At 41.4% G+C, this 13,238-nt stretch overlaps 1 protein-coding gene across 6 annotated transcripts in view; it reads right to left on the reverse strand.

Moving 5' to 3' along the window:
• Positions 1–13,238, reverse strand: part of LRMDA (leucine rich melanocyte differentiation associated) — a 1,104,406-nt gene that overhangs the window by 132,339 nt on the left and 958,829 nt on the right. For 5 of the 6 annotated variants that reach the window (XM_072971251.1, XM_072971254.1, XM_072971255.1 and 2 more), the window contains one exon: positions 7,120–7,201. In XM_072971251.1, the coding sequence (XP_072827352.1) occupies positions 7,122–7,201 (80 nt within the window). In that variant the 3' untranslated portion in view covers positions 7,120–7,121. Of the gene's footprint in view, positions 1–7,043; positions 7,202–13,238 lie in introns of those variants that run through there. The other variant, XM_072971253.1, reaches the window with a different exon arrangement.

Raw genomic sequence — 13,238 nt, forward strand, 5'->3', positions numbered from 1 at the left:
AAAAAGAGAAGTACATGCAAATGTTAGTTTTTTAATTAATTAGAGCCACTTTGCACTTACAAGTGTCCTCCATATATGTTTTATCTAGTTTCTTGACTACTACATTTTAATAAAATGGCTATTGCACTTGATTAAATATTTATATCATAAAATAATTCCAGGAAAAACAAGGTATACATTTATAACATGCATATGTTTTAATCACATATACATATGCATATATGTCCATGAATAAAACAGAGCCAAGAAGCCTGTAATAAAATTGGGCCCAATAAAAGTGGTCCACAGACTGAGCTGCCAAAAGAGGGTTGCAATATCCATCTTAATATAAGTCAATATCCTATATCAATATTATATATGCAAATATTCAGAAGTGTAAACCTATAAGCCTGGCTAATAAATTGGAGTTGAGATTTTATTTTTTTCAGTTAACTGTAATTTGCTAGGCAGTACTTAAATCTAATTTGTGCAGATATCTACACCGACTTTTCTTGTGATAGTAACCTCTATCATCATATTCTTAGACCTTCAAGGAATATATGGAAATATTAAGTCTAAACCTTTTACACTGTAATGTGATCCTTTGAAAGTGGATCATTCTCAGTGGGTATACAAAGTAAAGTTTTAAAAGACGAGGGGAGAAAAGTATTCCATTTTGAAGCATGCCCCTACATTGATTATGTTTGAGACAGTCATGAGTATGTTTGAGACAGTCATGAGTATGTTTGAGACAACATAGAGACAATCAGTGTGGCTACAGAATGTGGATTACATGCTATAGCTCTGCAGATAAAGGAGTCATTTTTTGAAATACTGCCTTTATATGCAAACAGGGAAGTATGGATCTTGGCAAGGAATGTACATATATAGGGAAATACAGATAGTCTATGAATGCAACTTGGTTTTATTTATTAACTTTCTGAAATAACTCATGTACCTATTTTCCCTTAGGTATCAAAGATATTATCTAATCAAAACAAAATTGCTGTTATTCTCTGAACCATAATCTTGTTATGTTCAAATTAGGTTTCAAAGGTCTAGAAGGGGGGAAAAGCAAAAACATCGTAACACTATTTTTCCAGAGCCTAGGCAAGTCATGAAAACTAGGTCATTAATTCATGTGAAAGACAGACACAAAGTATATATTAATTAGGTATGAAACAGGTACATTTTTCTATGTAACACGGTAAAAGGAGTAAAAGCTGACTTATTCCAGAGTTCACAAAAAAGTTGGAAAATCATTTACAACATCTGTCATAGGAGTTCTCTACTCAGATCCTACAATCACACACCCCCCCACACACCCACAGTCACACAGATATTTCAGGCTATTTAGAAGGACTTGGTAACTCTTTCTGATAAGTCAAGTCATCAGTTAAAATATCTTAGAAGATTTCTTATCTGTCACTGTTACTGTTTTAAGTTTTAATAAGCCCAGAAAAACTTTTCTAACAAAATAATAGACTGAAAAACTTAAAATAATATGGTAGAAGTTAGAGTACATTTTTTCATGGAAGATTCAGTTAGATAGTAATAACATTAAAAATCAAAGCAATAAAAAGAAATAAAAGGAATCTAGATTGGAAAGGAAGAAGTAAAACTGTCACTGTTTGAAGATGACATGATACTACAGATAAAAAAAATCCTAAACACACCACCACCAGAAAACTACTAGCACTCATCAATGAATTTGGTAATGCTGCAGGATACAAAATTAATACATAGAAATCTGTTGCATTTCTACACACTAACAATGAAATATCAGAAAGAAAAATTAAGGAAACAATCCCATTTACAATCACATCTAAAGAATAAATACCTAGGAATAAACCTATCTAAGGAGGTAAAAGATCTGTCCATGGAAAACTGTAAGACATTAATGAAAGAAACTGAAGATGACACAAACAGATGGAAAGATATGCTGTGTTCATGGATTGGAAGCATGAATATTGTTAAGGTGACCATATTGCTCAAGGCATTCTACAGAATCAATGCAATCACTATCAAAATAGCAAGAGGATTTTTAATAAAACTAGAACAAATAATTTTAAGATTTGTATTACAACACAGAAGACCCCAAATAGCCAAAACAATCTTGAGAAAGAACAGAGATGGGGGAATCATGCTCTCTGACGTCAGGCTGTACTACAAAGCTACAGTAATCAAAACATTGTGGTACCAGCACAAAAACAGACACATAGATCATGGAATAGAATAGAGAGCCCAGAAATAAACCCACACGCTGACAGTCAATTAATCTATGACAAAGGGGGCAAGAACATACAATGGAGAAAAGACAGTCTCTTCAATAAATAATGCTGAGAACACTGAACAGCTGTATGTAAAAAAAAAAAGTAGAACATTCTTTAATACCATATACAAAAATAAATTAAAAATCGATTAAAGACCTAAATGTAAGACCAGCTACTTTAAAACTCCTAGAGGAAAACTTAGGCAGAACACCAACCTAAATCACAGTAATATTTTTTTAGATATGTCTCCTGAAGTAAAGGAAATAAAAGCAAAAATAAACAAATGGGACCCAACAAAACTTAAAAGCTTCTGCACAGCAAAGTATTGACAAAAGGACAACCTACACAATGGGAGAAAATATTTGCAAATATGACCAACAAGAGGTTAATACCCAACATGTATAAATAGCTCATACAACTGAATATCAAAAAAACCAAACAACCTGATTAAAAAAATGGGCAAAAGAACTGAACATTTTTCCAAATGTAATTTCTTTATAGTACCACTGAATTATGATTTTTTAAATGATTATTTAACAAACATAACCTGTGTAAACAGATAATATATATTAACTCTTACCTATTTCAAGATGCCATAATTCCACTAAGAGGCACCTCTGTCCCTCTCATTACAAATAGTCAAATTGAAAAGTTACTAAAGGAGATTATCCCCAGTGAATTTCAAATTCATCCCAGTTTCTACAATTGAAGGAGTTATTCCAATATGGAGAAGAAAAAGTTGATTTAACATAATTGATTGACAAAATATTAACATTCATTATTTCCAGAAAATTCTACCCACTAATTCAGGTGACCTAGTTGCACTGAGGTGTTATCTACTCCTCCTACGAGTTATTATCTACCACCTACTCCCAGACACAGTAATCCTACTGTCAGCATCTTCAGCCCCACTAGGGAGCTTACCTGAGGATGCTGGTTTTTGTGGACTATCGGGCACAAACAGTAGTCACCTTCATCCACAAGTGGCCATCACACATATGATCACTTACTCCCACAGTGCTCTGTCATCCACCTTTGCCTCACTGTTTCACTGTTTGAGGCCGTCTTGTAAACCAGCACTGAATGGTGCCACCACTACTCTCGAGGAGAAAACACCACTCAACACACTCTAGTGGTAAACATCAGCAAATCTTCTAATTGGCATAAACAGTCTTTTGTCACTATTCCCTCAGCTCCTTACATCCCGGTCCACTAAAAATCCACACTTTAATTCTGCTCCAAGCTCTGCTTTGTGCTCTCCTTTGGCATAATTCGATTTATTACCACTGACATCATCCTGACTTCAGCAACTCGCCCCTAGGCACATTCCATACTTAGAAATTCCTCTTCCTTTTTGGGAACTCTCTTGTCCTAAATTGCTCCAATCCATATCACTTGAGAAAAATTAGCATATGCTAATATTTAAATCCCTTCAGTGTTTGCTGCTGCACTAGAGGTAACCTACAGTCCTCCACCAAAGGCTGGTGATCTGTATGTCATGCAAACAAGTAACCAATATAATATGCTCTGTGACCCTCTGGTCTCGCTTCCCTTTCCAGTTCTTGGTCACAATAATTTACATCATGGTATTTAGAGAAGTTAGAGAGATCAGAATCAAGTAATGCTCACAGCCTTTTTGGGTGAAAGCTTCTTCTTGGAAAGAGAATGGAGAAAAGCAGATGGTGAATGTCACACTTCTTCTGTGCTGTCCATTGGCCGCGCTGTATGGACAACATGGAAGGGTCCCAGCAGCCCCACGTCATCCACCCGAGGCGTCAGGCAGTGACGCAGATCTGACTTACAATGCTCCTGTGAGGAGCAACCACTGAACACTGTTATTGTTTTGATGAAAAGAGCCCTGAGGGTTGTTTTTGATCTGCATATTAACAAAGATGAGAAAGAAAGCCAGGTTATTTCTTAGAAGCAGCCAGAAAGACATTTTCCCTTGAAAACATGCAAGATACATCTCTGCTGGAAAACACACAGACAGAGACAAAACAAAATGGAAAAAACAAACAAAAAATCCTTTCATCCAGAACGTGTGGCTTGCTTTCTTTTATTCCTCAGTATACGTGAATATGTGAAAATGCACAACACTCAGATGTGCAGCCTGATCCGAGTGATAATCTCTTATAATGTTCCTCTATTTAAAGCAACAAACAGATGGAGGGTTTATGAGCAAGGCTGGTAAAAGTAAAAGCAAGTGATTGTAATAGTTGTACTTTTAATAGGATTCCCCACAACCTAAAACATTACTCCCCCAGGAACAAACTGTTCTATAAAATAACATTACTTAGGAAAGAGACAGTCCACCTTGACTTTGCTGAGGCAACAGAGGACTCCAGGACAGCCTCGACCCTAGGGGGTATTGAAGTCAGATGGGTGTCCTGGGAGAGAGGACACAGGGAGGTTTGGCACCATGATCCCCAAAGAGAAAGCTCAGTGGAACAGGATAAAAAGCAGAAAAGACCAAGGGGTGGAAGGGGGTATGAAATATGTCTCAGTTTGGATTGAATTTATTACCTTCTAATTCTCTTCTCTGACAAACAAGGTTTGGGAAATTCCTACGGATTTAAGATAAGCATGCAACAACGCTTCCCCCTCTGCCAATTTAGACCAGAGTCTAACTTAGGCATAGCAAATCTTGCTTAGCAAACAGTGGAACTGTCCACAACCCAACAGTAATTCATTATCATTATCCCTCTTTAAGAGAAACAAAACTCACGCTAATTCTATCATTAAGATGAATAGACTGTAGTGATAGCCTTTACGTAAATTATAATTAAAGCTAATCTCAATTAAAGTTATTACACCATTTTGGAAGACAATAAACAACCCAAAGAGAGGGAAACAATGTGGTCAATAACTCACTCCAAAAATATTTTTTGCTTCCAAAGCTCACATGGAAGAAGACATTCTTGCGTGTGATACAAATGGATCTGACATTAAGAAAAGTAAACAAGTAAGAAAAATAAAGATGGAAAAATTCTGTGGTCAGTTCACAAGTGCTTTTTTATTGTTTGAGGCAGGGTTAAAGCCTTTTATAAAGACAAGGATATATGTGCCGCTAGATTGGATGTGACATTGGACTAGTCTCGCTGCCCTTGCTCAGAACTCTGGCTGCCCATAATGTGCCATGGACAGAACATGTGCTGCTGCCTCCAAACAAAGAACCAGTGTGGGACTGAATACAGCTAACTCAGAGCACTCCTCCAGTGCTGTTTTGTAGAGCAAATAGAGAAAAGGTACTCAGCTCTGGTTATTAATGGATTTAAGAGATAAAGCCAAACATTCAATATCCTCTAATTATGAATGGCCTTAAGGATTTTAGTCTAAATTTGTCTCAATAACTGATAACCAGAGGTTGCGTAATCTACAGGAGGGACTCCTGCCAGCCCCAGCACAAGTCATTCAAGGACTGTGCTGATTCAACAGGCCAGAGGCCGTGGAAATGGACTACAAATGAGAAGGCAGGTTCTTCTTGGGTGTCTTGGGTTCTGAGTCCTTGAAGACTTTTACCACAGCAGCTTCCTAGTCCTTTGATATCTATACCTGGGAAGAATTCTCTTTCAGGTTTTTCTGTCCTCAAACTAACCTAATACTGGGACACTCAGGACAATGAACACCTGGTCTAAACAGAAGCAAAAAGAAATGCTACTGTGTCAAGAGCAACAAGCCTTTCAAGCATCTTCTAAGAGTGATTCTACTGGTGCACCAGTATTCTCGGTGGAATTTTAGCCTCACAACCAGTATGACCATGCTTTTTTCCCCCTTGTAACATTAGGGCTGGAAGATAGCCAAAGGTGCACAAAGAACACCTAACAAACTATGGATTTCACAACTGACAGGTCCTGGGAAGTACACCCAATTCAAAGGGCTTGTGCCTTTTCCTAAAAACTGTTTGGTCCGGTGGGTGTTTTCTACAGTCTTCCCTTTCCTTCTTAACTTCCTGACCTATACTCTATCTTTTATCACCTCCCTACCTTTGAACAGCACCCAAAGGAGCAAGCCAGCTCCACACACAAATATGGCCATAGACACAGCTGGGAGGGTGTGTGGTTAAAAATAAATAAATAAGAGTCCCTGGTACAACCAGAATCTGGTGTTGGGAAAGACGCCTGACACTTCCTAGTATTTAGGGTAGGAAGTGCATTTAGAAATGAACAAAATATAATAAAGTTCATGCTTTTGTAGTCAGGGATTTAGGGAAAGCAATTTACTCCAATACTGGAGTATGGCCATGAATGTATGACCTGGCTAAGAACTGACCTCTTCTGTTCTCTGAAAAACTGCAAACTGACATGCATTGCCTGTGATAAAGATGCTAAAGGGTGGTGAGGGTGGGATAGGGGGCGCTATGCAGAATACAAGAGATTTAAGATGTAAGAGAAATAAGGGAGAAGAGCCTTCCTCTAAACTGGAACTGTTTCACTGAAAACAAACCCAGAACACAATGGCATCAATAGGCAAGCTAAAGACACGGTCTCTCACTGCAGCCACTGAGCATGCTCGGGGAGGCCCCAGGTGTGACCTTTCTCCCCTGTGAGCAGCAGAGGGACCAGGCAATCTATCATGGTGTTCATCCTGTCAGCCCTGGTGCTTCGCCACCGCTGTCTGTCACCCTGGTGGATGAGACCTGCTTAAGGGCAATCACGTCAATCTCTATGCGACCACTCAGTCTAAGGCAGAAGGATGATCTTGACAGGCCTGGCAAAGTCAGCAGAAGGTACCAAAAGCTGAAGCCATACATAGCCTTCCCACAGAGAGGCAATGTGGGCCATTGTTGTTTTGTTTCGCTCTATCTTTATTTCTGCTTTCCCTTTTCCCTTTTCCTTTCACGTCAGTGGCTAAGGCATAGAGAACTTGCCTTCAGAGCTGGTCATCTCGGATAAACCTGTTGCCCTCCGAGTTTTTCCCGTAGTAAACATAGCGACACTTTCCCAGGACACCTGCAAATAAAAAGAAGCACATCATTACAGCCGGCACAATTAGTGTGGCAAGAAAGTACAAGTGCTGCAAGGCAGACGTGCAACACCCTCACAGACCTGACGGGTGGTGGCAAGTGCACGAAGCCTGAGAAGGGAAGGGCTCTACTTTCTTGTCCTCAGAGTTGACATTCAAATAAAATGTCACCAGAGCACAGGCTCCTAGGAATAACAATTTTTCCGCATGATTCCTCTCTTACATTTTAGACAATGTTTAGCCAATTACTAGTTTGGTCAATTCTCAGAACACACAAAAAAAAGCACAACATTTCCCTCTCTCCAAGTTCTCTTAGTAGAGTTTCTAAAAATGGGAAATTAAGAGTTTAAAGATGGGCCCAGCCCAAACAACGGATATAAGACAATCGTCTCAGAATGCGACTATGTTCAAATCCTTTATCACAAAGCAGTTTCGTTCACTTCCAGAGAGAACCTTCCAAATCCCAAGAAGCATCAAGTCCATAATGATTATGGAAGAGTGGTGGTGTTGACAAAAACCACACAGAAAGTAACAGGAGCCTCTGACATTAAATGGCTTCTTCCTACAGGGGTCCTGAGTTATATTCCCAGGCTGGACTGCATTTCATTTTCATCTTCAGTTTTATTTTAAATAATTTTGTGGCTCCATATACAGCCTTCCTGACATTCAAGGAGATCGTAGGAGAACTTAACTATAAACAATGCCAGTAGATCAAGGTCAAACCTTTTAATCAACTCAATAAGTAATATAAATATCCTTAAGAAACCACCAGCTATAGCTTTTTGACAGCTCTGTAGGATTATTAAGGAAAAACAGTTTTTCCAAGAAAATATTTGTAACAACAATTTGCTTTTTGCCACCTTGGGTTTTTTTTTCCCTTCTAATTTTAGAAAAACTGACTTAAAACTCAGCTTCACAGAGCTGTCTTATTACTAACAGTCCTTGAGTCTCTGAAGTGTGCACAACCATAAAAAAAAAAAGAAGTGTCCATAAATTCATCAGCTACAAATCTGTCTGTAAAAATAGCTACCTATATGCATGATTTTCCCCCCATTACTTTGAGGGTGTGAAACCAACAGTTACCATCTATTGTTCATTTTGGATAAATTAGCACTTGAAATTATACAGGTCCTTCACATCAGAAGTCCTACATGGTATACATTTTGGTGATCGTACAGATGTTTCTCTGTTACAGAACTTTAGATCTCATCCTTCAACAAGGATTAAAAGTGACTCTTAGAAACATCTAAACAAAAGGCAGATGCTCCATGGTTTGGATGGCTTGCGACAAAGCTGGGAATGGCCGGGGTCACAGAATCCCTGCAAGTCGATTAATTGGGAAAGAATGACATCATTCCATGGCCCCCGGACAGGCCTTGGGCTCGCTCTCATCACCTCCACTTCCTGCCACGTCCTCCCGAGCAAATTCACTGGGGACCACTCTTCCCCTTTGGCCGTGCTTTCTCCTTGGCCCCCAGTCCCCCAAGTTCTGCTGTTCAGTATTGGTCTGGTGCCTGGAAACATTGTGCTTGGATGAAACCTCCCTGAGACCCTTCTCAGGGCCTAAATTACTCTTTTGGCTATTGGCACTGAGCCGCTGCCTTTATGTTGCTGAATTACATAGCACCTGAAGTGGTGCTAATATCGTCACCAGTGGGAGGACAAGTCTGTGGGCCTGGGTGCTGGGGCTGCATTCCTGGAACAGCATCCCCTACAGGCTTGGGTGGGAGTGTCTCTGAAGTTTCTGAAAATCCTTAAACGTAACTGATTCCAACAAACTCTCAAGAATCTGCAAGGATGAGGCCAAGGCATGTTAATTTCTTTCTACAGCACCAGGACAGCATGAATTTTTATAAAAAGGAATGGATAGGACTGTCAGATATTATAAAGAACTTAGTCTTTCTCTTGAGTAAAAGAATGAAAGGCACACACTCAACAAAACCCCTCCAGCGGGTGCATTCTCTCCGGGAAACTCTCCAGCTCATTTGGGATTGAATTTCTTTTCTCTGCGCTCTCTTCATGGTAAACCTCAACTGCAGAGGGACCTTGCCGAGACAGAACCTGGACAGCAGGGCTCTCCTAGAAGCAGACTGGATACTTCTAAACATGAGCTGGAAGGTGGAGGGAAGTGAAGAGATCTGAGCCACATTCCCCAGCCCTTCTTTCTGGTCGGCATTGATAAAAGTCCTTTTTAAAGCCTGCCCTGTTCCTTTGGGCCTGGAAGCAAGAATGTTTATAGACACCCCGGTGAGAGAGGGCTGTGTGATGAATGCAGGAGACTGTGGCGAAGTGTCAGAGCTTGGAAAATGAGGCAAGGACACGAGGTATTAATATTGTCAATGATCTCTTGACGGGAACACAGATACCGCACTCACCCTCAGATTTAAATAGACATCAAGTGCATTAATGACAAGAGGGCCGACTTCAAACACAGGGGCTGTGTGGTGGGGAGCAGAGCTCGTCTCTGTGCTGGCAATAACCTGATCTGAAAAGACACTGTCAGGGCTCCAGACAGGCCCAGGATTGTGTGTGGTGACAGAAAACAGAGATGCTGACAGAGATACCAGAGCTATATTATGCCAAGGAGAGTCGAACACTGTCTGCGGCTCTAACGCAAGCTGACATCACTCCCTATCACTTGGGGTCTTCTTTGCCGGCTCCTGCAGAACCTTTCTCCCCAGACATCATTACACAAACTCGCTGCTATTGCAAAGTTCCTGGCAGCCCTGTGCTGTCAGAGAGTGGGGGTCGCGGGGGCTAAGGAAACCCTCAGTCAATCTAAACTGGGAATTTGCAGGAGGAGACCCACATTCCCCTCCCCGCCCGGATATCTGGGCTTCTTGAGGTGATCAGATCGCTGGCCTGTGAGGAGCTGTCACCTTGAATAAAATCCGGAAAGGGGAAGGCTCTCAGTCTGCGGGCTCCTCCAAAGAAGGCACGGCATGGGGACAGCCTGGCAGCCGAAGATGAAAAAAGCCGGCTGCTGGTGCTCCCCTGGGGAGAAAGGTGGGTTGGCTAGTGACAGTTAAAATGGGCTGAAATTTGTGAACTCAGACCGCCTACAATTGCTTAAATGAAGCAAGCAGTTGCCTCTGTGGAGATGCCTACCTGAGCTCACAGCCGGGAAGTGATTACCCTCCAAACGGGGCTTTTGTGCTTAATAAATTAATAACATGGACAAGGAAGAAAAAAAGAAAAAAGCCTAGTCCATGTGCAGCCCTCAGACTTTACCATGAAGGTTATGGGTAAAATCATAGGATCTGCTCTAAATGGAGTGAGGTGGTGGCTGTGTGTCTCTCCCTTTCTCCCGCTCTCCCCGTGGCCTTTCTTCTGCCATAGTGGGCACTGCCATCCACTGTGCAAATTACAGACGGAACTGTTTGTTTGCATAGAACGTTTTGATGGGGAGGCGCTTCAAGGCCAGAATTCAGGGACTGGCTGGGTGCGACTCAGAAGGGGGTGGTTTCCCTTTACACCTGCAGTGCAGAGTCTTGTTTGTCTCCCCTGGAACTCTCAATGTCTTGGGACCGACCGGAGAGGGAACAACACATTGAATGGTCTATGTAGTGTTTTCACTTAAAATATCTAGCTGTGGCCAAAATAAGTGAAGCAGGCTTGTCGTGCATCAGGCCGGCATGGAGCTGTCTGGGCAAGGGTTTCTCTTGGGAGGGCCTGGAAAAATGAGAGTGCCCTGTCCCCTGGGAAATAGTCTCCTGCCAAACGAGACTCCTAATTTTTCTTAACTAGCCAGCTCTGCCATCACCTTAAACTCTTAAAACTAGAATTACGAAAAAAAAAGGTATTGGGGAGAATCTGTCTTAAAGAGATCCTTTATCTTTGAAATGCTTCCCCCAGTGGAATGGGTGCTCTAATTATGCATGTTAAGTTAGGACCTTCGGGCTTCTGAGGGGGTGGGAATCAATGTCTTTTCTTGGATGCACCACTATGCCAACGGCATACTAGACTGTATGTAGACATACTAGACATACTAGACAGTCGGTACTAGACTGCTGAGGAAAATCCTGGGTGTCCTGGAGAGGAAGTCTTTGCATACTTATGCAGAGTACAGCAAAGACCTCAGGACTCCCTGATCTCCTGGATAGCCTCACCCTACCATCTATTTAGAAGGGGAGCTGGGGAAAGATGTGTATTTAAACCCAACTCTGCCCCTAACAGTTATGTGACCATGTACACATACCTTTCCCTCACTGGGCTGGTTTCCCCACTTGTAAAATCAGGTTAAGGGGCCAGATATCTTGGAGGCCCACCTTAATTCTGAAATAAATACCGAGCATGTCTGAGTGTTTCTCTTACGAAGATAAGGATGCCAGGGACCCTATAGCCTGATGTAGGAGGCAGATCCAATCACTTAATCAAAATCTGATTTGGACTAAGTCAGCTCTTGAAACCCATCCAGCCCATGTTCTCATAATATACAGAAAGGAAGCTCTGCTGGACCTCAACATCCCTAAGGAGTGAATTTCCACTCACTTTCCTGCAACCTGTATTTCATACTCAAAAAGGGGAAGTGCTTACCACTAATTAGCCTGCATCCCCCTAGCTTTGACGTAAGCTCCAGTCTCTTCACTCCATGTTCAACAGAACTAATGACTCAACATCAGAGGAGGTGGTCTACCATTCGTCTTTTAGTTGCGAACGAGTAATACACTTTACTCATGCAAGTACAGAAATACATTAAATGATGGAGTACAGGTTGGGCAAATAAATTCATATTTGTGAAGTAAAGGAAGTATCAATTTTACTATCACTATTAATGTTAGTTTTGGTCATCATTGTTTTAAAAGCTAATATCACCAGGGTTTATAAGAGTAACCGTGTAATGAGAAACAGATTGTAATCTGTTTGTGATGACCAGAACCTTTCAATTAGCGTTACAAAACAGGCGAGGGACAGAGGGCACCTTATGAAACTCTGGTTCTCCTGTCTGTATGAGGAAGGCAAAGAACTGGACTCCTCATGGCCTCTGAAGAAAGTGATGACAGTGTTGTGAAGAGGTGGGTGGGCCCAGTGACAGGCAAGAGTATTTAGAGTCTTTCTGGTCCATTACGGAAGGTTCCATGTGACACTACACATACCCATTAACATGTCACCTCTGCAATACACACTCTTTCCCAATTTCTAATACCTAGTGCTTGAAACAGTACTTAGTACAAAGGAGGTGTTAAAGAAATATTTGGTGACTACATAAATTAATTAATACCATTAAAATTATCTGTACACAATTTAAACAAAATCCACAAAGTTATGAATTTCGACTTTCAACACTCATACTTTAACCTCTCTTGAGATGACAGGCATTTGAAATGTTTTAAAACTATGAACAGATTAAATATTCAAGGGCAAAGTAAGAGAAGGCAACAGCCTCAGTTCCTCAGCACTGATATGGTTTCTGTACTGAACACTTCTCTCCCACAGAAACAAAGCGAGCACAACGTCTGGCTGGAAAGAGGGGTGGACTGAACGCTATCATCCAGCCTTAAAGCTGTAAACATCATCGCAGGGAAAGGACGTTCCCCAGAAAGCACATTCCTTGGTCTTTGTTATGTGCGGGTCCTGAGCAAACTGGGCACTGGGAAGGAATAAACACCCATGTTTTATGATCTTGAGAAGTGGCTGGAGCAATACCCTGAGGTCAGCCTGTGTGATGTACTATCAGCTCTGCTGTGGATAACACAGAGGATTTAGCAGGGCCTGCGGAATTACAGGCTCCGGCACAACATCCTCCTTCAGCGTAAGCTACTTAAATACTAAAGCAAAATGAAAAGGAGAGATTTTAAAATGGTCTTAAGGGAAGGCTTTGCTTGGGAGCAGTTTTTGTGGAAGGAGGACAAAGCCCCTGTTCCACAGTAGGGGGTGGGGGTATTTTTTCTTCATTTGCAGACCCATCTGGGAAGCCTTAGGTTAGAAGTGAAACAGGGAGAGGCTCTCCACCTGACCCACAGAAGGGTAGAAAGGACAAAGAAAAGGAGGCTCTCCTCCCAAACTGGCTGAGTGTGACTTCCG

This window comes from Vicugna pacos, chromosome 11 (assembly GCF_048564905.1).
Source record: "Vicugna pacos chromosome 11, VicPac4, whole genome shotgun sequence".
Taxonomy (NCBI): Eukaryota; Metazoa; Chordata; class Mammalia; order Artiodactyla; family Camelidae; genus Vicugna; species Vicugna pacos.